The sequence below is a fragment of the Lissotriton vulgaris genome, chromosome 5 (genome assembly GCF_964263255.1).
Source record: "Lissotriton vulgaris chromosome 5, aLisVul1.2, whole genome shotgun sequence".
NCBI lineage: Eukaryota > Metazoa > Chordata > Amphibia > Caudata > Salamandridae > Lissotriton > Lissotriton vulgaris.
The window spans coordinates 1,791,227,436-1,791,254,928 of NC_141693.1; the positions used below are offsets into that span (position 1 = coordinate 1,791,227,436).

The window sequence follows — 27,493 nt, forward strand, 5'->3', positions numbered from 1 at the left end:
AGCGGCAACTACACCCTGGGCAGTGCCCACTACACCCCTCTACTCCCAGGACAGAGCCCACTACACCCTGGGCAGTGCCCACTGCACCCTTCTACTCCCTAGGCAGTGACCTCTACACCCTTCTACTTCCTGGGCAGTGCCCTCTGCAGCCCACCAGTCCTGGTCACTGCCCTCCAAACTTAGTGAGCGCGCACTGCGCTCATACTGCCCTGTGCATCACCCCCGCACCCATCACTCCCTGGCCAGTGTCTTCTGAGCCCTCCACTTCCAACTGTGCACTCGCACCCCTCCAGTCTTGGCCTAGCCCCTGAATCCCTCCCCCGGTTCCTCACCCCACCATCCCCAGCCTCCCGCTCCTCTACCATGAGCCCCGCAGCGCTGGAGGCCGCCGGACGCTGAGCATGGCCAATGGACGCAGCCTGGGCTCGGAGGCCGCTGTGGCGGACGGACTGCTCTCCCCATCCCAGGCCGGATTCCTGGGCACCCCAGAGCCCCCAGAGTCCCCCGGGGTCTTCCTGTCCCCGGCCCGGGCGAGGAGGGAAGGAGTCCGCAACGGGAAGTGTTCGGAGGACAGCCCCCGGTCCGGCAGGAGCAGCCGGGACAGCTCCGGGGAGAGGACCCACAGCCGGGCCACCAGCGGCATCATGAAGGTAAGAGCCGCAGACTCACGAGCCACAGCGCAAGCCTGTCGGACCACAGCAGGAAGTGGGCGCAGGCTGCATGCCTCAGGAGGTAGCTCCGTGGGTTGTTGTACCTGCTGCAAAGATCCGTGGGTAGGCTACAATGGAAAGGCTTTTGTTTTTACAGAAAATAAAATAATGCTTAAAGGGAAAATCCAGAGCCCCACACCAGGAGTGAATTCCGCCAATGAAGGCGGGTGGCTGAGATGTACACAACCTGTCTACGTGGCCAGTCGCAAATTCAATTTTTAAGTTGTGCATTTATGCGCGAGTGCGTATCCTGCCCCCTAGGGTTAACTCTATTGCCACACGTAAACTTAGAAGCACATCGAGCATGTCAACACAACATAAGTACTTTAAATAGCACCATGGCAAGTCCACTCCATACGTCACGCAGTCAGTTCAGTTGCTTCCTTGGCGCAGCCACCCAATAATTGTGCAGTCAGCTGCACTCTAACCTTGGCCTGGGCGCCCTCATTTATGCACCGCGAGCCTGCTGCAGAAAACACGTCTCCTGGTAACTGTAAAGAGTGGGCGCTGCAAACTGTGCACGTGCTTTGGGATTCATTTAACCGTCCAGAAAGCACGTGACCTCACGATGTACTGGGCCCTTCTTTTTTTCAGTCGTAGTGACTAGAGTGTCATGGTGAGCACTAGTGCAAGCGAGGAAGGTGACCTCTCCTTACACCTGGCTTTGTAGTGAAAGGGGTGGTGCAGATGGCCCCGAAAGTCCCCGGTGCCACTGCACCTGCTGCACCACTGACAACCACTCTTCCGAGGACCTCTTATGCGGCACTGTAGCACAGCACAGATCTGCAGGACACCTTCCCATTCATATGTACGGCTACGGGGGGTCAGGGGGCGCGTATAGCGCAGGGTCTCCTGTGGCTATTGGGCAGCTGGTTTGACATTCAGGGCCTATACAGGCCCGCTGCACAGATCGTGTAACCTGACAGCCTCAGCCGCAGTCACAGTACGGCAGTTTGGTAGGTTGAGCTCCTGCTGCAGCGATGCCTGAGTGTGACCTGCAGGAGCGGAAGTTCGTGTTGAGGTGGTGCAGACGCCGCCTTTCATCCTCCAGGAGGAGTGCCCCGGATTTGTGTAACGTCTGCGATGTGGATGCCAGAGTGCCATCCCGCTTCAGCGCGGCATGCGCCCTGCTTCCTCGGTCAATAGTGCGACAGTACATTGGATGTCCCGGCCCTAACTTTACATGGCACGCAGTCTTCGTCTTTCTGCCTTGGACAGTGGACTTCCGGTCTGCACTGCCTCTCCGCTGCAGCGTGTAGTGAATGCAGCAGTGCGTTTCTTACTCAGGCTGCGCCCGTTCGCCCCCTCCCTCCAAACGCCCCCTAAACATTTCCATTCTCCAAACTGGCTTCAGGTGAGGGTGCATTTTAAGGTGCCTCGAGGCCTGGCATGGGAAGGGCCCTGTCTTTTTAGGCGGATATTCCCCCGCTGCCGTTCTGGACTCCGTTTAGGATAGCGTCAGAGCATCATAAATATAAACATTAATAAATACGCGTCCCGGTATGGTCCACGTGCATGATATGACATCACAGAGACCTGCAGAGCTTGAAAGCATTTAGTAAGGGTGCCGGCAGGGGCCATACTTCAAGCCAGGCACATGGGCGTCGCTTCCAGGGGTTGGCTAGTACAAGACCGACTTTATTGGGGTGCAGTGGGCGTTCCACCTGCTGCGTTGCGGGGGCCGCCGTATTGAGACAATCCAAATTGTTCCCTCTATTCCACCGGAAAGTGTGCACGGAGCCAGCGCTTGGCATAGCACTGCACGCAGAGCAAAGCAGCAGCGGAACGGGGAAGTGCAGACAGCGCAGTGCAAGCAGCGCAGCGCAGGGTCCTGTGGGTAACTCTTAGTCAATGTGTGTGCTGTGAATATCTCCACGGTGCCAAGCTGGCACTGTGTATGCAGTCAATAGCGCCCTGGTGTCATCCTAATAATGCATGTGCAGTCACTATTTTCTTGATGCCAATCTGATCATGTAGGTGCATGCAACTGTAAATTGATGCCACCCTGACTGTATATGCGTGCAGTCAATATCTCCCGTATGGCATAATGTATATTTAGACACTGGTACTGTGGTGCCGCCCTGGCCTCCCTGGCAACACACGTGCAGCCAACTGTACCCAGCTCACACCCCTGACCATATGCCTGCTGCCAAGTGCACCTTGTTACTGTCCTGGTTATACACGTGCAGTGTGTTGTTCGCCAATGCAGTTACAGCCAATTGCATTCTGTCAGTATATTTGCCTTCAATTGCGCCATGGTGCCAGCATAAGAACATACAAGCAGGCAATTGCACCATGCTGCTAGCATGACAACATATTTGCAGGCAATTGCACCCCGGTGCAGTTGTTCCCACCCTGTGCCACCCTGACAATCCATGTGCCATTGGTTCCATCCCAGTGCTATACTAACAATCCACGTGCAGTTGGTTTCTTCCACGTGCCGTTTGGTATCTTCCACCCTGTGCCATCCTGAGAATCGAGGTGCAGCCGGTTCAATCCCGGGACTATTCTGACAATGCAGGCACAGCCAGTTGCACTCACTGCCATACTGACAATGCACGTGCAGTCAGTTGCACTCAGTGCCATGTTGACAATGCACGTGCAGTCAGTTGCACTCACTGTCATACTGACAATGCACGTACAGTTTATTCCACCCTGTGCCATCCCGACAATGCACGTGCAGTCTGACAGTTGCAACCAATATGTGTGCCATTACTTGCACGTCATCATCGGTCCATAGGTGCTGGTTTTGTGCAGAGGCGGGTGCAGTGAACTGCCTGGCGTGAGGAACGTCTGTCTCGGATGTGCACATTGCCTCACTGCACAAATATGTCTGCATTACCCCCCGCCTGCTTCCTGGGGAGGGCCTGGCACACTCGGAGTACATTGTCGGATATGGATATTTCTGATAAATTCAGCTTCTAGTCTGTTGTCACATTCAGAGGCTGCTGACAGGCTGATGGCTTTCAAATGCTGGTAGAGTTGGGAAAGATTACATAAACAAAATGGAATCCACTCTGGCAGTGGTAGTGGTCCCTACAATGGTGGGGAGCACACAGTGTTGTTTTGAATACCCCTCATACACCAACAGGCCCCTTGGTGTCATGCTTCATCATTGGGGTCTTCGCACCCCTCTACGGAATGCGGCGTGCTGCGACTCACGACTGCGTAGGAGCACTTGAAGTGTACTATGTGTTGGTGTGTGGAGGGTGATTGAATGTGAGTGGTGAGGTGGTGAAATGTGATAGTTAAAAGATACCTGGCTCGTGGGATGAAAATTAAAATGTATTAAGCCCTCGGCTGGTATCGTTAAAAGGGGTGCAAAGTGAGGTTGCTACTGTGTATTAAGGTACATCAACCTCAGAAAGTGCGTCGACATGTTTCGGAGTATAAAAACTCCTTCTTCAGGACGAGGATATGCACAACTCTCCTCACCTTACTCACATGTGGTGTAGGTGTGAAAGTGAACTCTACAAAAAATATTTAAAATTAACTATAGGTGTAATGTTCCTAGTAGTGTATCAGTATGATAGTCTGTTGCGCCCAATTGGTGTTAATAGAACAAGACTTATAAGCTAAGGCTAGATGGCCTCATAAGCCTTTGCGTGGTATTGGGGGTTGTCTTCCAGCTCAATGCGGCAACGGTTTCTGCAAGACCCGGTAGGCTGCCTTCCCCTCAACGCTGCTCCGATAATGTCCACATGTGAGTAAGGTGAGGAGAGTTGTGCATATCCTCGTCCTGAAGGAGTTTTTACACTCCGAAACATGTCGACGCACTTTCTGAGGTTGATGTACCTTAATACAAGGAAGACAAATCCAGTGTTCTGAAAATCAGGAGTTCGAATACCGGCAAGACTCGTCCTTCTCTCTTTCCGAACCCGGTAATTTAAATACCATATGTTAAGTAATATTAACATCAGATATTTACATTTACAGCACATAGAGTTGGCTAAAGTCGGTATGTAGCGCTACAGGAATTCAAACTATGCCAATAAAGGCGATGCGCTCCAAGTTTTAGCAAGAGGCCACTCACTTTCGACAGTTTCCGGGCTGTTTCCTGCCAATACTGGAAGTTCTGGAAAGCATTGGAACTGTTTACTCCGTCTCTACACACTTGAGCAAATCTCGCTCTAAGCACGCGAACACTTCAGAAAGAGAGCGTAAATCAGAATAACCGCAGAGGAGGCCTGCTCCTAGCACGAGAGGTCATGACCTATGACCCGAGACTAATGCGGCTCAGAAGTGACACGACACTGTGTGTGGCACCGCAATGAGAAACGCCGAGGAGAGAAATCACGCCATGGGAGTGGGTAATATTTATACTCAGTAGCTGCCAAGGGGGCTCCATGCTCTCAGCTCACCCCTTCAGCAGGCCTGGCTTTTAGCCAAAAAACGCCTTGCATTCTGGGAATAGAACGTGGGCTTGAGGGTCCCAAGATGCAAAAGCACTGTTTGCTAAAACGCGGCAGTGGCTTCCGGTGAGCACGTGACACCCGGTCACTGGGAACTATGGTGCCTGGTTTGCAAGGCATTTGTTTCAAGAACAGGCAGAGGTTGAGGTCATTTCTAATTTATGTCTGCCCTGTTAAGGCCTGAGCATGAAATGTTGCGGCAGTTGGTTGCCGCATTTCTCAGCACGCTGCTCTGTTCCTATCTCAAGCTCCACAAAAACACCCTGTCAGATCGGAGAAGCTTTGACCCCTTTACTTCGAAGCACGCATTTTTAACATACCTCGCTTCTTGTGGTCGTATTTGAAATTAGCCCTGGGCGGAGGTCGTAAGGTTCTACTCTGCGAAGTGCCTCAAAAGCTCCGCAGAATTGTGGCGGAGTCTATTAGGTCACACTGCACACACTTATTTTAAGTAAGGGTGGGCATAGTTCGCGAAGTAGCGCTACGCGAAGCTACACGAAGTGCACTTCACACTACGCGAACTTCACGTAGCACTACGCGAGCTGCGTAGTAGCATGTTCGCACTGTGCAAGATGCGTTTTCAATGATTGCACAGTGTGGAGAAGCATCCGGCACTGTGCAATTATTGAAAACGGCATCTTGCACAGTGCGAGCTGTAGTTTTCTGCTGCTTGAGTAGATTTTTACTCAAGCAGCAGCTTTCTCAACGCAAACTGCTAGTTTCTCATTGCGAGCGGACCTCCCCGCATTGAGAATCTCGCCGGGATGTCATTTTGCTTGCTCGCGGTCGCGAACATGACGTTGAGGACCGCAAACAAGCAAAAAATGACAGCTGCACTACGCTACGCAGCACTACGCGTGTTCACACTGTGCTACGTGCAGCTCGCGTAGTGCGAAGTTGCGCAAACTTCGGAAACTACGCGAGCGTAGCGTAGTGCTTCGCCCAGGGTTAATTTTGAGCGCCAGGAGTTCGTCCCGCTCTGTAAAACCAGCGCAAATGGCACTTTGCGTCATGCCGGAGTGCGCTGCTGCTTTCTGCCGCTCGAGTAGACATTCTTTCCGAGCGGCAGCTTCCTCAATGCAAGCAGCAGATTTCTCAAGGCGAGCGGTCATGACGTGCCGTGACCGCCATCGTTGAGAAATCTCGCTGGGGAGAGGTCTAATGCTCACTTTATTCTCGCGATAACTTGCCAACTTAATGTTAATGAGCCACACAAGAGTAAAAACTCAGCTCTGTGTCACTTCGCAGAGTATTCCAGAACTCCGCACTCTACGCGGAGTGGGGAAAACCCTGCGATCTCCGCCAGTGGAGCGGAATTCTTTACCCACCCCTAATTTGAATGCCAGGTGTTGTGGTTCTAGCGCAAAGACAGGAAGACTGCCATATGGTTTCGTGTAATTAGGGAAATCGAAACCCCCCTTACATCATCCTCATACTTTGGCTGGGTAATAAAATTAATTTGTAATTGGAGTTCATATGGCCACTAAGACTCCCTGGTGTCACTGTACCTGCTACACTAGTCCTAGCTAAGCCCCTGGTCTCGTACTTTGCATACTTGTTCTACCTGTTTTGTCCGACTACTGATTGAAGTGCACTACACTGGTGTGACAGAGACATAGCTATCATACAGTCAGAAAGGTGGCAGGGGAAATATTACTTTTTTGCCAGCGTTTCCAGGTGTGCTCGTGTGCTGATGTCACGTGTAACGTTTTGAGGCACTCCTGCTTTTTTGTGTGTTCATTTTGGAATTTTTAAGCACATTTTTAGGTCGAGCTTACCTTGCAGCGCTCTGTCTGGTTGAATAATACATATTGTGGGCTTATCGAGAACATACAGGGACTTGGAGCTAGCACATTGCTTACCATTGGTAAACTTTCTTGTCACTCAAGTACGTCATTTAGTGGTTGCCAGGGAAGTCAGCTGCGACCCCCAGCTTGCCTCTTGTGACCCATGTCACTGCCTTTGTGACCCCTGACCTCAGAGGGGGGGCAAAATTAGTGCTAGGAGCACAGAGGCAGCTCATTATAGACATCAGTTGGGGCTCTGCTTCTTTGTTTTCTCTCAACTTTTTTATTACAGTCATAGTGAATAATGGTATATTTTTCACTATTGGTGTAATAGAAAATGGAGTACAATTAGCTGGAGTATGACATTCCCTGGCAGTTGAGGAAAGCAACAAAAAAAATGCTCTGAAATATATGTTGTGTGTAAGCTTGCGGGTGAGTGTGAGTTTTCATAAGAGAGTGTATGTGAGTGTGAATATGTGTAAGCATGTGTGGGTGTGATTGATATGAACGGTCAAAGGGTGTGGGATGTCACTTCCACTACCCCAAGTATTTTGGTGAATTGACATTCATTCTGTCACTGTCATTTACCTGCTTCTTATTCGTGTCCCAGCATGACAATCATAGGTTTGCCCCTCCCATGGAGCACATCCTCTTTGCCATCTATTTTGATTGACTGTCTTCTATGCTTCCAGTGTTTGCTTTTCAAGCTCTACTTTTTAAATGTTTTGGATTAAGCACTTCCAGAGAATACATGTGTTTTCAAGTTGCCTCCCTCGTGTACCTCTCTCCCGCTGCACTCCGTGCTGCTCTCTGTCACCCATGTGCCTCTCCTTGTCCTTCCTTGTTGCCCTTGGCTTCATATACTTACCTGTCTAGTTTTCTCACCTGCAAGCTTCTCCCCCCCTCCAAGTTGCACTCTCGCCCATTACTTCCGCCCCAATCCTCACCCTTCTTCTCTCTCGCCTGTTGCTTCTACTTCCCACCCACTCTCCAGTTGCTTCCACCCCCCTACAAATTTCCCCCACCCTTATCCTCTCTATTCCTTTTCCCTGCCTTGCACTCAATGTTGCCCCTCACCAGCGCCCTCTGTATTGCTCCCCCAACTCATGCTTAAAAAATACTTTGTGCTATCTTTTTTAAAGTTACTTATTGAACTTGATGTATATAAAAAAGACGCGCCATTTTGTATTCGTGAGCATGCATATTTATTTATTTGCAAAGTTTTATATAGCGCTGGCTAGACCCAGAGGTATCAGAGCGCTTTAAATGAGGATCAGCGAGTTACAGGTTACATAATTACATAGCCAAGTATAGACATAGGAGAAAAAAAACATGAGATTACACAATAATATGAGTTATTAGCGCATACACACATCTTCAGGGGAGTGAAAGGTTGAGAGGGAATGGTAAACAGGGGTAAGGAATGCAGGTGGAAGACACAACTGGAAGAAGAGGAAAACAATGTCCAATGTCCGGCTGGGTAGGTGACGGCCAAGGGGTGAACCAGAACCAAACTCCTCTGCATAGTATGTACACCTACAAAATGATGAGACCGCCACATCAGAGTGCCTTTTTTTTAACTTTGCTTTCGTTAGCCATACTGCATAGCAGAGATGCTGTACAATGTGACTAAAAGACATTGGCAAAGCCAATAGTTCCCAAAGGTGAGAATTATTGGCCTTGCCAATGCAGATTAAAAGTAAAACTTTAAATCCCAGAATGCAAAGTGCTGTTGGCTCAAAGAACAGGACTGGATGAAAGTGTCACACATTATATTTGCCCTTGCCTTCTTGTCAGCTTTAGTCTATTCTAGTACAGTATGAACGTGGATGTCAACAGAAGTGGTGGGGTGATATTGTGAAAGAGAAAAGCACACTGAAACCACCACTTCTGTGCACTGTGACATCACTTAGTCAGACACATGCAGTGCACAAGTCCTATAAAAAGAAGTGGGGGGACTGACAATATGCAAATGACCTCATGACATCACGTGCTGAACGTGTCCTGGTGGCTGTAAATGACACCGGGACACGTTCAGCTTATATCTGTGGGGCCTAGTTTCTTGGCAAGGGGGACGACATCCATCCTGTGAAAAGAGTGGGGGGACGCGGTCCACCCGCGTGGACCCCCGACTCGAGCCCTGGACACATGACAAAGACAATGACTCCTTGGTCTAAGGGTCTGATCTGAGGACCTGCGTGTGATGCCCCATCCCCTGTATAATAGGACTTTGTTGTTTGTTTACTCGGATCAGCAGGGCCTTGCACTTGGGTTCAAGTGTGTAGTTTGGCTGGAGTTCTCATGCGAGGGCCAGTTAAAAAACATAACATCACTAGAAGCCAGTATTTAATCCCCTCTAAACAAAAACTTGAAAGAAGAAAGGAAAAACTGCATGCCTGATTCACAAATGTTTTTGCACTGAAAAGTACAACTCAGTGTACAGAAATAAAGTTCCAAAAGGCATTTCTGAGTCTAAATCCCACATAGTGATTCAAAGAATGATGTTGGATGACAGTCTGCGGCAACTCTTCCAAAGCACTGCACGCCCATGCGGTCTAGACCATAGGATCGCCTTGGATATCCCATGCCAAGTTAAGGCCTATAGGAACCCAGATTCTATGGTCTAAAGTGAGAGGGCGACTGTGGGGGTGTGCAACGGGGGTGTCGCTAAGAGCCGCCGGCAACTGTAAACACGAGCATACACCAGGCAGGGCGAGCGGACCTCCTTCCTCAGTTGCAAGGTACAAGGAGGACGGTATAAGATGTAGGGTACAAGACCCGGAAGCTGGCTGGGAGCATCTATGTTGCAAGGAAGCGGTGGATAATAGGCTGGTGCAGTTTGTGCACACGGTGTTACCTGCCGTTTGCTGATTGTCGCTTGTTCCCTCAGTATCCATACATCAAGCCTACTAACTGTCAGCCAACAACCCCTTTGCAGCTCTTCAGTTATAAGAAGGATTGCCCCACCTGGTACCAGAACATTCCTCATTAGCATCTGGCAAAATGGGCAAAAGCAAACCTGCATCCCACAAAAAAACCCATAGACTCGCAGGGGACCGCGTTGGGTACATTTCGCGTCCAAGCCATGGGAGTATTCCCCAAAGAAATAGACTTGGCCCCTACTAACCTCTCGGATTCCTGCAGCCCTGACCCCCATTGGACGCCGGCTGTTTGTCCTGCACCCACTGTGATTACAGACACCAGCCGCCCTCTGTTCAGCATGTTAGTATCCAGCATGCGGGTACTGTAGCTGCACGCTCACCCCAGCCAGCGTGGAAAACACTACAGCTGCTTTTGTTACAGGGGGACGATATTGTAGCTAGGCTGCCAATAACAAAGTCAGTCCCCTAGGGGTCATATCCAGCCCCCACCCTGGCGGCCCACCAGGGAAACGCCTGGTGCCCACTACAGCCAGTCTGGCCCTAGGTAGGTCAGGCAGCAAGCCACCAGCCAAGAGTTAGAGAAAAGTGGGGACGGAGGAACCTCAAGTGCTGCCTTTTAATCCACACCGCATGACACCCACCCATTTAACCTCAAGTATTCCATCTAATACTGCTGGTGTGCCTACCATGGAAATGGCCTGGACTGGGTTGTGTTATTGGTTAGACCTAAATCTCTGTTTGAGACTTCCATTAGCCCTCTATATGAGAGCATAGGTGCTCTTAAGAAAGAAGTGGCACATCTCTGGACTCCGGGGTGTAGAGAGGCGTTTGACAAATCCTTCCTGCTCCATTTGTTCTTCTGGTTTGTCCTGCCCACTTGTTCCCCCCATTCAGGTCCAGCTCATGAGGGGGGCTCAGTAGAGGCTGTTCTTCATACAGAGCCCCCGGCTCTGCTCTTGCAAATAATGTACACAGAGCGTCCATGGCGCGGGCAGAGAACATACCTAGCATGGCGTTAGCAATCAGAAAGGGGATGCTGGTAAGGGGGAATGTGGAGAAACAGCTATTACTGCTAGGTCCTAAGGAAAAAGTTTTGTGACAGCATTAACTTGCCACCTGATGCCTGTCCGTGTGTAGTTATCCTCAGCAATGTTCTGCCCCTGTGTACCGGTGTGAGCGAGCCACCTGCACAACTGAAAAATAAGGTATGCCATGGCTAATTACGCTTACCACCTTTAACAGAATGTTATGTTATGTTATGTTATGTTATGTTATGTTAAAGAAATTTGTTACCGCGCACGGACACCAATTGGTTTCATGGTGCTCAGAGACAAAGTGGAGAAACAGAACGGTCGGGTGTGAGTAGAGAGATTAATCATAAGCTAGCTGAAAAAGATAAGTTTTAAGAGATTTGCGGAAGATGGTGTAGTCAGAAGAAAGCCGGATTGAAAGAGGGAGAGAATTCCAGGTAGAAGGAGCAAGAAAAGAGAAACAAGAGCCACCATGTTTCTTGCGTTTGAACCTGGGGGTGATTAAGAGGTTATGTGCAGAAGACCTAAGATGCCTCGAGGGGATGTGGCGTTTGAGACTAAGAGAGGTAAAGGCGGGGGCAAGTGCAGAAAGAGATTTGAAAACAGTACAACCCATTTTGAAAATACAGCGGGAGGCGACCGGAAGCCAATGCAGTCTTTTCAGCAGGGGCATGACGTGTTGGTGCTTTGGCTGTTGGAAAACCAATCTGGCCGCCTGGTTTTGTACCAGCTGAAGCCGATGAAGGTGATACGCAGGAATCCCCACATACAAGCAGTTCGCATAGTCAATGCGTGAAGTGACAAGGGCCATAATAACAAGTATGAGAGCCTCTGTGGATAAGAACCTACGGAACAGAAGGAATTGGAACAGCATCTTGATGCTAAGGAGAGAGGGGTGGATTGGGTAGGCCAAGAAGAGTTTACCTGGAGATTGTTTTTTTATTAATTGTAAATACCCTGAGTCAGCACGTTACATTTTACTCCAACGTGGGAATTGCATGCATTTGGGATAAATATTGGTATCCTACTTCTTGTCCGTGACTGTCGTCCCCCTGTATAGAGAGAGGAAGTCAGTCTTGAAAGCCTGTAAGAGTATATCATCATTTTGCACCTCTGGCAGGCTCAAACAATATAATTTGACTTGTCAAGGTTAACATTGGAAGACCCAGCAGTCAGGAATGTCTCCTTCATGTTGCTGATTGTATCCTTGGCCACCTGCTAGTTAAGCCAATAACCTTTGGCCATGAATCTAGTCAGGCGCTTGAACAGGATTTGAAATCACATCTCCATCAAGAGTTCCTTACACCCTCCCCAGGATACAAGTTTTACTACTGTTACAGACGAGTGCCAATTTTTCCCCCTGAGAGTTCTTTTTTGGAACGTGGCTGGCCTTCAAACTAAATTAAACGACTCAGACTGGCGCACTTATGTGAATGATTTTCACATACGCCTTTTTCAAGAGAGTTGGCTCACTCAACCAGCCTTCTGCCCAGGCTTTGTAATTTTTTTTGTTACAGGTGAGCCTTTCAACTCTGGAAGAGAGTCTGGAGATTTTTTTTTTATTATTTCAAAGTATTTTATTAAATTTTACAAACAGGTACATTCGCTTTACCGTTACAGGGTACTTGCCATGCTTGGCTGGTGTTGTCATGATTACAGGTAGATGGTATACATGATAGGCTGTACCCCTTTCTAATGTCTTGCTAGAAGATTAATGGCAGCTGAAAGAAAAAGAAAGAGTAGAGAAGAAAGAGAGGAGATAGTTACAAGAAGAGTACTTTAGCAATGGGCCTAGTCTGGGCTTGTAGGGTAAGATCCTTGCAAAATGTAATTAGAAACAACTATGACTTGTCTGCAGGGACATTCTGTGAGTATCACTAGTGGGGATTGGGCAAGAAACTTTACATACAAATAGTCTGTAGAATCGTCCCCTAGTAAGACACAAGGAGTTTCCTGCTCTTGTAACCTTGGATCATTATTCAGCCAAACAGTTACATTAAGTGATTGTGCCTTAAAGGGGTTGATTTCAACATAACTTCCAAATCCCTTGAATGTATGAAACTAATACCAGACGAGGAAGATGAACAGAGGGGTATTCCCATTATTGACTCCACTTCATGCGTTTCCCATATGGTCACAGCCGGTCAATTCGCTTCTTTAACTTTCTCCCATGGCCTGCGTGTCTGCAATGGAAGGTCCTTTTCGGAGTAACAAATACAACCTGCATTCACCAGAGGCTTGTATTATAGCCAGAGAGATTCTATTTTATTGCATACGACTATTTAGCATAAAACGATTGATTTTAAAGTCAACGCTAGGTCTGACAGTGATCATTATATGTTGAACTTGACGTTGTCTACCCCAGTTGGAAGGATTATTAGATTTCTCTAGGATTGTTCACTCTGTCTTTCAGGTTGTGAATAACCGTAGATTTGTCAAATGTGCCAGAATTGTAGAAAATAAGGACACATAAGCCCTAATGTACCATTACAATCTTTTCGACCAGATCCCATTAGTTAAGCTTCATGAGCAATTATTTGCCGGCTTAAAGGAACATTTCTGGAAAATAATTAATCCAAAGACCTCCAGAAATATAGGGCACTCTGCATGATATACATAGTAGTGCCTCGTGCTAAATCTACATTACTTGAAGCTGTTAGCAAGGCAGTCCTGAAGGAGTTAAACTTGTTAAAGCCAATTACTACAAAATCCTGTGCTCTTGCAAGTCTAATGGAAGGAAGAGAAGTGGTCAGACTTACTTGAGGCCTTAAACATAGGGACACACCATTATTTTGGTACATTATTGCCCATTAGCGAGTACTAAGGGTTTTACCACAACTGTACATCACATCGAACCATCCAAATGGGAGCATCATTTTGCACAACCATATTTTGTGGAAGAATTACCGCCAGCTACTACCCCCAGGGCATTGTCCATCCAGCAGAGGGTGGCCACCTTTCACACCCCTTGCGCAGGGATTTTCCTCCGTGACCCAAACCCAGGCTGTCATAGAGAGCTTAAAGCCAGGGAGGGAACCTGGGCATGATACAATATCGGGAGACTTACTCCAATAGGAACCAACTATTTGGGTACCGTACATCAATATATTGAATAACTTTATTGTTGCAGGTGCCCAAGTTCCATCTACCTGGTTAGGGGCCAAAATAGTACCAATCTACAAACAAGGGGATAAAGGACATCCCTCAAACTATAGGCCTATAAGCCTTTTGGATAACCGGCAAAAGGTTTTTGACCATCAGGTCCATCATAAATTGGAGGATCTGATGTTGCAAAACAGCATACTGCCACCCTTTCAAACATCTTTAGAGCAAAAATGGGGACGGCCGATCAGGGCTTTAGTTTGGCATTAATCTTATGGAAGTACACTAAATTAACCAATGACCATTTATACATTACCCTAATAGATCTAAAAGCAGCATTCCTTTTTTTCCAAGATCTTGCCTATGGGGAAGACTTTGGTCCATGTGAGTACCACCTTCCCTTCTCAACATCATAGTGAGGCTTCATGAGGAAAATTATGCCCAGGTTAGATGAAGAAGAGCAGGGCCACACTCACCCATACGACAACTGAAACTTTGAAAAAATTTAAGGTGGCCGATCGAGGGACATTTCACCAGCCATCGAGGTCTACCTGGCCAAAGGCCAAACAGCAGCCCTTTATGGGGCTGAAATCGGGGGCCTCATCTGTAACCCATCTAGCTGTTCAAGAAGATTATATAATTATAAGATTGTTAATTAATCTTCTTCTGAGACATTCCCCTTAAACATATTGAGTTCTGTGCTGCCCTGTGTCCTCTCTTATTTTGGATTTGGTTACGGACCACTGAGGAACTGCATGTATATAGGGAAGCCTTAAAAGAGATATTGGCCAGTACCACTAACCTTTCCGTAGCTTCAGCACATTTGTCAATGTTATCGGATATTGGACCTAGATATTTAATGGGGATAACCCCATTACAATCACTTAGAGGTCTAAAGGGATAGTTAAAGCAGCATTTTGGGAATATATCCAACTTGTCCCGCACAGATGCACCTCGTTGGGCACTTTGCTGATCCTAGGTACGTAGCCTATGTAGATCCTATTCAACCACCGTTAGCTAGGGCTGAATTTATGAAGCTGCATTTGGAGCTCTTAAAATCAATGTGCATACAGCTGAGTGGAAAAGGGCTCCGATAATGTGAACTGTCCACTAATTGTGCTCTTGAAAATATCGAACATGTTCTATTTTGCTGTCCAATGTATGCGAAACATAGACGCAAATGGATTTGACTTCTGTGTCTTACCTTGGATTTCTGCACTTTTCAACCAGCGCTTAGATTATTTTTAACCAATACTTCACCTTTTATAGACTTTGGCCTGCACAGATTTTTGCAAATGTTATGGTTAGTTAGAAAGATGAAAGGTAAAGAGTTTTAACTCTTTTTAGCAGATGTTGAGATCATTGAACTGATGTTTTACTTAAAGTATCTGTATTATTTGTTACGTTCATTATAAGTTAATATTATGAATGCACTTTCTGATATCTTTTATTGTATGTGATTTGTGCTGTATACAGTTCGATGCAGCATTACTGATTGATAATTATACACTTATGTTTAGACACAAAGGGGTATCCTGTATGACATTAAGTCTATAGGTTCTATTGGTCGATTTTTAAGTATACTTAGATGACTTAGCGGACATAATATTACTTTTTTGTCAGTGCACTGTACTTTGATACTAAGATGTCGATTCGCAAAGAGCCTCTGCTGTCGTGTCGGAGGTTTCCACAGTTGTAGCAAAGTTTCCACGCCCATGGCGGAATCTCCGCAATGAGAATCTGTAGTGCAGATTCCGCCACAGCTGCGGAGAATCTTTGAGATTCAGACTGTAATTTTCCATGGAGTTTCTCTTCTTTTTTACCCCCCTGTGCTAGATGCACTTTGCTGATACTATGACAATGAATTGTGTGATGTTGTATATTTTATTTTTGTGCTATTTTTTTTACCGAAAAAAGTGTTTTTGAGGATGACGATTCAAAGAATAAAGAGCAGTGTAATGTTCGAACAATCACAAAAACAATTGTGAAAGTGGAAACATCCACCTGTGAAGCAGGATTTTCAGGATTGTAGATTGACTGTATTACAAGAGTGGGAATGAGTAGGGAACCCCACCACCCCCATATTTCAAGGAGGTGTGGGGAAAGGGTTTCCCCCATATACTATCACAGTAGAGAAAAAAAAGAAAAAGTGCAAATGTTAATTTCTGCATGAATAACTGGTGAGGAAAACGTGTAGAGCAGGAGTCATCCTCAAAATCGTTGATTATAGGTTTTCATGAAGCTTGTAGCAGAGTAGTGTTCTGACTTTTTGAGTTTTCACAAATGTTTTAGGAAACATTTGAAAGCAAGCTTCCAACTATTTAAAGATGGGTGTGTACAATTTTCAAGAGTGTTGTTAAAGTAACTGAACTAGGTCTACATTAAGCTGATAAGCCAGAATGTATTTGCTAAATAAGAATGTAGCTGGCGATTACCGCCTGCCTAAAATGGGCAATGGCATACTCAACGGGTCCATGCATAAACAACCTTGATGAATCCCTCCAGCCACACTCTTCAAACGATCGGGTATAACAATATTGAGAAGTTAATAATGCCCTATATTAACTCCAAATATTACACACTCTTGCAAAGACCTGTCCCATCTAGACCCTGCATATCTGAACAACTGCATCCCCTTCCACACAACACACAGAGGCCCTTGCTCGGCCGGCCTCTGGCTCGCCAATGTCCCCCACATCCGATGAGCCAGAGCTTCTGGGCGTGCATTTGTGCACCTGGCTCTTAAAGACTGGAATGGCCTTCCCCAGCACATCAGATCCTCCAGCTCGGTACTAGAATTATACAAGAAACAAAAAATCTGGCTCTTCCATTAGCCCACAGTTAGGGCTGCACCCTGATATGCGGGCCATACAAATACTCAAACGTTATGTGACATGGCATATAACATAAAGCATTACACACACATACATACTCAGGAAAAAAAACAGAAGGGTGAATAGAAAAGTGTGCATAGGTGTAGCATGTTTAATTATATCAAGTTCACACACCCCATAGGAGAATGTCACAATGATTGTATGATGCCATTAATTATGTAATCCATTAGGTTATTTGAGATGTCCAGTGATGTCATCAATACTGTTATTTAACATGTCATGAGTGATGTAATATGTCAGGCCATAAGCAGTGCATGGTGGGGGCACAAGTTAAAATTAGCTCAGTAATCTGTAACTGGTGAATTTCAGAGTTTTCTTGGTTTTAAACTTTTTCAGTGAATTTCTAGGCAGTTTTTAACGTTAGTACACCTAACTATAATGTCACTTTATCCTTTGTTTTTATAGTGAATATGTATTTTGGTCTATGAAAATGTTACTATTTTAAAATGAGGGTGCTGTTAAGCGACTAAGAAGATGGGTAGACTGAGTAAACAGGTGTGAAAAGGAATGCTGTCTCTCTTTAACTATTTTTAGCCCCTTTATAAATATACTATGCCTCAGATTACTACAAACCCACACCCCCTCACATTTTACCCCCTGTTTCACGCCTTCATTAACATCTCAATGCTTATTTACTCCAGCCTGCTCTGCAAGAGAGGCGTTCATTGAGCAGCTCCAATTCCAACACAATGTCATGCAGGTGTGCCTCACTTTTGCCTTGAATACAAAATGTTAGCCCTGCAGTTGTTCATTAGAACTCTGTGGTGACACTGCTGTTGCTTACTAGGGGGTTAACGATAGGGCGCAGTGGAGAACGGGCACCTCGAGCAGCGAGAGTTGCCATCCCCGATGGGGTAGACTTTGACCTGCTTGGAGGCGGTCTGCAGCCTGGGTTGTATCCTGCAGCTTAGGTATGCTTGGTGGGTTGGCTGCGGGGCCTGGCCACCGACCTCCAACCACCGCTGTTTGTATGTAGACCATTCTACATGAAATTGACACTTTATGGTGTTGAATAAAAATGAACGCGCTTAGTACCTATTCCAGGCTACAGTATGTTGCCCTTGCCCTGAAACTACTCTGCGGTAGTTAAAAGAGTTCAGGCGACTATTAAGTTGTGTAAATGCCATTTTTTAGTCCTGGGCTTTTCTTTCACAAATGATTGGATTCTTGGCTTCAGTCTTGTTGAAGTAAACCAAGACTGCAAATCCCACAAGGCATTGGGTTGTTAACAGAAATCCTAGAAGAGCGAATCAGATGTCCTTGGTGATTTTAGAATGGCTGCTGTTACTGTGCTCAGTGTGTTGTGTGCTCCAACAGACTGTGTTATTGAGTGTCTCAAGTTTTTTACTTTGAGCAGTGAGATTTTAACTCAGCTCTCTGTTTAACCCCTTGTAGCCTGGTTCTTCTTGTTTGCGTATAAACTGGCAGCGGAGTGCACCAGTGCTTTACTTGTAGTGCAGGGGTCTACAGTACAACAGATCTCTGCTGTTATTACACCTGAAGGCCCCACACTGTGGCAACAGGGTTCAGAGCCCTGTTCTCAATTATATTAGGTGGGTTCAAGGCACCAACAGCATTCCAGATGCTTTAAAACTGAGAGTGCCCTATAAGACTATCCCATAATGCCATAAACCCACTGTCATTAAAATGGAGGCCAAAGGCACCGACAGGAATCTGTGAAACTGATGACTCCGGACGCTGGCTGCAGACAAGATTCCCATTACCCCCAGGAGCTTGTAGCAGCCCCAAATTCCAAGGCCAATAATATAGAGGTTACAGAGAGTAAACCATCATTCAAAGCCATTAAAACTAAGGTCTCCAGGTACTAGCAGTCAGAATGAATACCATTAAAACTGATGGCCCCTGACAATGTCAGCAGGCCAGAATCCCAACACCTTCAAAACCGAGAGCCCCCGACACTTGTAGCAGGCTAGAATTCCAGGGCCATTAATACATTGGCTGCAGGCATCAAATCATAATTACAAGGCCATTAATACATTGGTTACAGGCAGGAAGTCATAATTACAAGGCCAGTGACAATGAGGGCTTCAGACCGAGCAGACAGATTTGCTTCACCAAGTTGAGTCAAAGTTGATTGTTTCAGATTATGAATATAAGCCATGCAATATATAAAAAACGATGAATAAAAAGTACTAATGGGTATGTGATACACAACACATCTGCAATACTTCGCGTTGTTGTGTCCGTGAAATAAAAAACAATTAATGAAACAAATTGATTCTAAAATAAAACTTTCAATTACCACCCGACCTTCATTTCACTTCTTAAAAGTGCATTCATTTGCTTCTTGAAAGTGCAAACTTCTGATGTCAAAACTTCAGCCCATTGCCTAACACTGATCCCCTAGTGCTCTTATTTGGTGGGGAAAAAAACTATTCAATCAGTCAGGAACCCCAACACCAGGAATACCGAAGGCCCCAGGCGCCGACTGCAAGCTATAATGCCAATGCCAGGAAAACTGAGGGCCACAGAAGCTGGCAGAACCCAACTGTCATTAAAACTGAGGGCCCCGAACGCTAGCAGGATGCCAGAACCCCACCATCATTAAAACTGAGGGCCCCAGACGAAGGTTGCATGCCAGACCCCACTGTCATTAAACCTGAGGGCCCAAGATTATGGCAGGGGGCCAGAGCCATACTGTCGGGCTCTGCACACTGGCAGAAGACAAAAATGCCAACATAAAAAAAAACACAAAGAAAAACTGCCAGTAGCACTGTCCAGCCAGACATTAAATGTAATGTAGGTTAGTGACTGCCCTCCTCCCATCTCTGCTGCTGCCAGAGAAAACACCGTCAATTACCTATTTATCTAAGACTCATTAATAGCATTACCGTATCATGTGTGTGAAGCACCCAACTGCTGCCCAATCGAAACATGTACTCCTGGCTCCCAACATGTGGGCGGGGCCAAAGGCCCTCTCTAGTGATAATCACATTATTGTCTGGCAACCGCTGCGCTGTCAAGCCAGAGCATAACAGCTGCATAATCTAGTAGCAGTCCATAACCCCACAGTCCTTAAAAGTGGGAGAGCCGGGCCCTGGCAGCAGTTAAAGAAACCATTGCCACTAAAATTCTCTTTTTTAGAGGTATCGAGGTGTATTTTTTGCAGATTTTTATATAGCGCAAACTCGACCCAAAGGTATTGGAGCGCCTTACATGAGCACCAGTTACGTTACATAAGGACACATTCGTTTTAGGTAGGCACGGGGAGATTAAGTGAATTGCCCAGAATCACAAGATGTTGAGCTAATGCTGAGACTCGAACCTGGGTCCCCGGCCCCAAAGTTGGCAGCTCTGGCTGTTACGCCCCCTCCACTGGTAGCCACAATTTCAGTGCCATTCACCCTGTTTGTGCAGGCCCCCCTCCCTGTCCATGGCAGGGGCTGCACGCGGTGCGTGTCTCGCGCGCTGCTCTTTGTTGTCCAGTGCCTGCTCTGTGTAGGGCTGCTCTTTGAAAAGATGCCGCGCGTGGGCGCAGGGAGCGCGGCAGAATGTGCGGGGGGCTGTGGGTGGAAGACAAAGCGGCCCCCAGCTCTAGAAACACCCCCCTCATTGACCCCGCGGAAGGCGCAGCTCCTCTCTCGGACGCCTCTTCAGGTTTGAACTGTAACAGCGCAGAGATAGGTTGGGGGGGGGGGGGGGGATGGGGGGGGGGGGGGGCGTGGGTGAGAGAAGACACAATGGCTTACAAACAGCAGAGGAAGTGACTGCATTGTAACGGATGTGGTTCAGCCACAAATGTACATGAAACCAGTGAGAAATGCAGAGCTTCATTTCTAAAACAATAACATAAAATGAAATATACCCATGCAGCTGCGGGGCTGCGAAGCTTTTACTCAGGTGCCCGCCCACTGCCACTGCCAAATGTCTGGGATGCTGAATACCAAGGGTGCCTGGTCTTATTTCCACCTCATGCCTCTCAATTCCACCCTACACTTCCTGCCTCTTTCTCTCACACTCGTGGCCGGACTGGCTATCGGGCAGTTTGGAATGCTGCTCCCAGTAGTCAGTCCAGCCCTGCCCTGCTCACACTTGCAGTTTCACGGTTTCCACCACTGCTTTCTTTCTCCCTTTGTCACAGTTTTCTCGACTTCTCTTCCTCCTTTCTCCCATTTCTGCCTTTCTCTCTCTCTCTCTCTCTCTCTCTCTCTCTCTCTCTATCGCTCTATCAACTCTCTCTATCACCTCTTTCTCTCTCTCGCTCTCATTCTCTTATCTTCGCTCGCTCTCTTCTCTTCTCTCTCTCTATCTCTCTCTCTCTCTCTGCTTTTCTCGCTCGATCGTCCCTCTCTCTCTCTCACTCTCTGTATCTCTCTCTCTATCCTCTCTATCTATCTATCTATCTATCTATCTATCTATCTATCTATCTATCTATCTATCTATCTATCTATCTCTCTCTATCTCCCTCTCTCGCTCTATCGTCTCTCTTCTCTCTCTCTATCTCTTTCTCACTCTATCTCGCTCTCTCCTTTCTCTCGCTTTCATTCTCTTATCTTTGCTCGCGCTCTCTCTTCTCTTCTCTTCTCTTCTCTTCTCTTCTCTTCTCTTCTCTTCTCTTCTCTTCTCTTCTCTTCTCTCCTCTATCTCTCTCTCTCCTGCTCTGGGTCAAAGTCCGATGGATGAGGAAGCGCCATTGGTCACCACCTACAACCACCAATGCAAATTAAGCACTGCTCAGTAAAAAAACAGGCTTCTTTTCCATAGAAAGAGTGGTAAATGCACCCAATGGCCAATAGATTACAATGTATCTGTAATTTTACACAATTAGGAAAAAGTAGGCGATTTAGTATGGAAGGTCCGTGAACAGAGCCTGGGTGGGTGTGCTATAGTGGAACCCTTGAGACAGAGCTAGAAACTAAGATCCTTTTTTCAAGGCCACAGATCGGGGTTTACTAATGGCTCACACATTCTGCACCTTTATCCCTGCACAGATTCGCTATTGGGAAAATGAGCCGGGAAACACCACAGCATTCAGAGCTGAACATGTGGTACTTCTGTGTTACCCACCAGTCTGACGTGCAGAAATCAAAATGGTTAGGTGGTACCACGCGTGGTAAATACTACACCCAGTGGTCTCGGTATTTCCTTAGTGCGGTATTAACCCCCCTCCCCGACCCCTCCCAAAAAAGTGCCACCCATGATGCGAGCAAAAGCAGCATTTGAAGGGTAATTGGCTGGTGTGCTACATGCAGTGTGTTCTCTATGTCAGATGTCCTTTATGCCGACTGTGCTATATGTGTCTAGTATGGTTCCTCCATCAGTAGTCTATGTGTAAGCGCATAGATACGTTGATGGCTCTGGGCTAAGCATTGATTAAAGACCAGATCACCACAACAGGACCATCCAGACTGTACCATACCCTGAAATGCAGGGGAATACATAGTGGCCGATTTACCCAGGCATTTAGGGGTACAGTACCGGGGTACTGTTTTACATACTCATACATGCCAGGGAGAACTGGCCCTGAAATATCCAACTCCCTATTAGAAAAAGTGCTACAAGGCTACAGACCTTTCTATTTACACTTATTAGATATGAATATTTCCTGTTTTTGATGCCTTGGGGAAAATTTACAAGAACGTGTAAGAATACCTAAACAGTATTACAGGATTGTGGCTTTCCACATAAATGCCTTTGTTAATTGGCCCCATACTTTTAAAATATAAAATGACTGCATCCTGCCTCCATTGTCTAAATTCCATTATGGATGTATGACGTTACAACGCATACTTTTACTCCGCATACCATTACAACGCGGTATTTACAACGCATACCATTACAACGCATAGCGCTTTGAGGTGCTGGATAGTGGTAAGTATAATTTACTATTCTAACTCCAGTCCCCGTGGACCCTAGGGAAGGTGTTGGATAGTAAATTATACTTATTCCCTATCCTAGAGCGCCCCCCAGCGCAATGCGTTGTAATGGTATGCGTTGTAAAAGATGCGTTGTAGTGGTAGTGCGGAGTAAAAGATGCGTTGTAACGGGTGTATACCTCCATTATTGGCTTATAACTCATATCTTTGGGTTTCTGTGACCCATGTTCAGTGCTAGAAGAACACATCTGAGTTTGAATCTCATTGAAGAGTCCTCAAAGTCCATCCTTACCCCACAAAGAAAGTGACCAAGCCAGAGTTGGGCTTGTTGACCCCTCAAGCCCTGGTCAGCAACACATCTCAGCGAGTTCAATGTTCTCTGCAAACAGCTCCTGTGATCTGTGCATCACTGGTTTACATGCAGGCAAAGCCGCCTCATTCTCCTGAGGTACGAAGCAAGTCATTATTATTATCTGTCAGCAGCCCTCATCTTGCTTTTTCTGATCTTTGTTGGCCCTTCCCTCACCAACCTCTGGTCCTGGTTACCAGTCTAGGATGCCGTTTGATGCACCCTTCCCACATCACATGCCTAACGCACTTCAATAGTCCAACAACATAAGTTCTCCACCATGTGAACGATAGATCACCCGGACCTCCCAGAAGAGCCACCTGAGCATCATAAGGTCAGGCCTGGGTCTCTCTGGGCCTCCTTGGCACGGAACAGCACGGCACAGGGACCCGTCTCTTACCACCATGGTGGTGTGACCTGATGTCTGGGATTTGACAGGGCAGTACCAGTTTTTCAGTATCCAGTACCAGGAAATTGTTCTTACATCATACATACTAGTTATTAAAGAGGTGAAAATATGCACATAGAGGACACGCAAAAGGTGATGGGAGGAAAGCTTGCAATAAGCATAACCAATGGCACACAGAGAAACTGGTCCTCCTGTGCCTCTGAGCACAATTACAACACTCACCACAAAATATTTCAGTGATACTTTGTGTTAATGGAATTACCATAGAAATACCAAGCTTGGAATATTTAGGCCTCAGTCTCTTTAATTATCTATAATGGAGAGTGGTGCCTATTGGCCATTCTGCGCACCATAGTCCTACGAAATTGTGATCCTACTTCTGTGTCAGTGGCATGTCCCGGTTTTCGGATTTCAAAATCTCCTCATTATAAGCCTTGGTGAGGGCTTTTCCCTCGAACCTGTGTCTATGTCTTCTCTCAAGCACTTGGGGAATGTAGCTTCAAATAAACTGCAGGGGTGCTGGGACGGGGGGGGGGGGGGAGTGCGGATGTGGCATCACAATGCCATAACTAGGATTACGTCAATGGTTTGATTCATCGTCCCACCTTTCGCCCTACATTGTCTTGTGTTCGCTGTTGAGGATTAGTGGAAAGGCATGGGGCGCAGACTGCGGAAAGTAGAGCACCTTCCACTGCCTCTGAGACCAGGGGTACCAAGGGCAGTACCAAGGGTGCCAATGTGGAAGCCAGGAGTGGCACTTGGTGGCCCTAATGTCCATGTTGGGAAAGTAAGGGAGTGTGTGCATACAGCAGCGCTCCAGGTTTCACACCTTGCCACCACTTTTCAGCCCTGGGCTCCAGGGTTGGATTGGGGGCACAATTTGAGGCACTGGAGCGCTTTACATGAGCACCAGATAACATTACAGAGGGTCACTTTTTTTAGGTTTATGTAGATTAAATGATTTGCCCGGAATCACAGGATGTTTAAATGCCACTGGGACTTGAACCTTGTTTCCTAGTTTCAAAGCAAACTAAGGCCACCGCCTGTCCCAGTTGACTGCAGTAATTGTTATCTGGCAGACAAAGCAGAAGAGCAGGGAAAGAGTTATCTCTGCCTGTTGCATGGAGTGGAGGAGGACACAAATAAACTGAGCCCCCCCTCGCTGGCCCTCACTAACCCCCACCTCCCAATGCTCCAGTCCTCTCCCCTGCTGCAGTCCCTGAAAAGTAAGTGCTAATGGCTTCCCTTCAGCAGCTCCTTGAAGACTCCGCCACACCTGGAGGGAGGCAGGCACACCTCACCTGTCACAGTCCGAGCTGAGCAGCCAATTGTCATTCTGCCTCGGACATTAGCCCGCTGGCCTCCCTTCACATGCATGGGGTCATGCTTGTTAAGGCTGTAATAACAGCCTTCCACGCTGTGCACCAGGGGTGGAGTCCTTAGGAGACACAAAAAACCGGCCCACCAACTGGCCTCAGCCAGAGGCCCATCAGCCGATGCCAGACTGCCCGCCTTGCCCATCCGAGACTGCTGGGCTCTGCAGGTACATCTGTACGGAGGAGGGAGCAGGCAGGAAGAAAATACCTTCTAGTCCATGCTTTTTGTTGGGTCTGGCCTCAAGGCGGCTTTAAATGACTTGCCCGCGTCATGCTTCAAAATATTAATAATAAAACTGCATACTAGATACATACAGTGTCTTTGGGACAGCCATCGTGATGAGTTGGTCTTTTTAAGTGTGATTCCAGTTTGCTCCGGCCCACCCCAGCATACAGAATTGGACAATGAGTCAGCTCAATTCATCCATAGGCTCTCTTCACTGTGAGTGACAGTGTTAAAAGCCGCATCACATGTGCGCTGCTGCCTGAAAAGGAGTGCACCTCAGTGCCAGTGAGCCTGGACTGTGAGATCACTTCTTTATGTTTATACTTTCCGTATGCTTGCTATTTTTTGCATCTTGCATATGTTTGAGAAAAATCAATAAGAAAATCATTGCATGCATGCCGAAGTTAGACCTCTACGCTTTGCCACTGCTTGTTTCATTTCGAAACGCTTCCGCGGCCATTCCTCGCTCTCCCGCGCGTTCTCTAGGAAAAAACTCACACATTGGCCCGTCACAAAGTTATGTTTGCAAAAGGCAGATGTTTATTGGCACGGGTTTGTACATAATGGTAATGTGTCACACGCATGACTCAATTATATAAACCTCTTTGCATATATAAACAACTATTCCCACTGAATGAAAGTGAGAGTTTTGGGCGCAAGGCATTCTGGGTGCATCCACCTATCAAGGTTCTACAGTCACACAGACGGCAGGCTAGTGGCTACCTAGCTGGGGGGTCAGCAGAATACCGGGGGCAGGACTTTAAGTGGGCCGGGTCTCAAAGGGTCTGAGCACCGGCAGTTTTTTTCTGGGGGCCTCGAAACGGGTCTCTATCGGGCTCTGTTTTGAGCCCTGACACAGGCAGCCCGTTGTTTTTCCCGAACTGCAATGACCGCTGTTTGCTGTCACTGCAGTCCGGAAAAAAGTGCCAGCCATGGCTCAAAACAAAGCCCGATAGAGACCCGTTTCGAGACAGCACCAGGCACAAAGATGTGCGCTGCTCACACTTTACTACTTCTCAGTAGTAGAGAAGTTACAGCATGACGTCATGCCAGGGGAGCGTTGTGGGGGAAGGGAAATCCTTTAAGAGTCATTTTCTTTCTGGATTTCCCTTCTCTTTCTGAAACTCAGGAGCAGCAACATTGTGGTAGGGTCACTAAGGATTTAATTGAAAGCTTTGTCAATATTATATACAAGTTATAGTTGCAGCTTATTTATCTTCTGCAAGTAATAACCATTGACAAAGCCAATATTACTTACTTATTGTAGGTATGATGTTACTTGTATCAAATATCTGGATGCAATGACGGAAACAGCAAATTACAAGTCGGGCGGCACACTATGCTAAGCACAGATTTTTTGCGTAAGTGATTTAAAACCACGCCCCTAATTACACTGGCCACGCCCCTTTGAGAGACCCCCCAGTTTTTTCATCCCACTTAAAGCCCTGACCGGGGGCATACTCCCGGCTGCTCAACTTGGCCAGACTGTGCGATCCTGGGCACATCCCTTTATTGCGCTGTGCCTAGCTATGCATATATATGTCAAACGTCGGAGCGCTTTGAAACTGGCTATATCCAACGATTGGGCGCTATTGCTTCTTACAGCTGTCTCTTTGCACAGATGTTGTGTCTCCGGATTGGCTCGCCCTGTGTTTCATTGTTAGCTAGAGGTCACCCACACACGAGAGGCGCCGAGGGCCACGCAGCTCGTGCGGTGTCTCGTGCACGCTGTTCGCACCCGCGTCTCTGCACAGGCTTCGTGAACCTTGGGCATGGCCTTGACTTCTGTGGCGGGCCCGCCACATCCCAGAATCAGTAGCTATGCGCTTACTTATTAACAGGGCGCTGGCAGTAGAGAACGCTGCTATCTTGTGCATAGAGGAGAAAAAGATAGCTCAGTAAGTTGAGCACCGGCTGTAGAGATGGTACATACAGGTTTTAGTCAACTGGTGGCATCTGAACAGGGCTGAGCGAGTCTTTCATCCTCACAAAGTCAACATACTGGTTCCTCTTCAAGGAAACAGCAGTACCCGTAGAAGCGCGCCTATTAGGCATGGGTGCAGAGTTACTACTTTTGGGAATACACAGACCTTCCCAGTAGGACATCTAGAAAGTTGTGCCACACAAAGGTTTGAAGGACACAGCTGGCCTCCAATTCCCCATGCATGGACATCTGCAGAGCGTGGATTTAAGCATAGTGGAATATAGCTGCCCGGGCAAACACACTTTTCCTTAACGGGGAAAACATTGGACCTTGTGGGACGCCCTTCCCCTGCCCTCACCGTGAGCAAATCTGCCAATGATCCGTTCTTCCTCCCATCCCGGCAGGAGAGCGGCTGCAGTAAAGTTCCGACCATTCCCAGGGAGGCAGAGGGTTGGGTTTCAGTTTGTGTCTGCCAATAAGAGTAAATGTTTGTGGGTGTTCACGACCTTACGAAGTTCGCCATGCATTGTCACACTCACTTCCCGCTGCTTGCG

At 47.2% G+C, this 27,493-nt stretch overlaps 1 protein-coding gene across 1 annotated transcript in view; it reads left to right on the top strand.

Moving 5' to 3' along the window:
- Positions 1-257: 257 nt before the first annotated feature.
- The window catches only part of LOC147717184 (inactive phospholipase C-like protein 2), a 590,450-nt gene continuing 563,214 nt past the window's right edge, over positions 258-27,493 (top strand). The window contains exon 1 of the mRNA XM_086924135.1: positions 258-650. Coding sequence (XP_086780261.1) covers positions 402-650 — 249 coding nt within the window. The 5' untranslated portion in view covers positions 258-401. The remainder of the gene's footprint in view (positions 651-27,493) is intronic.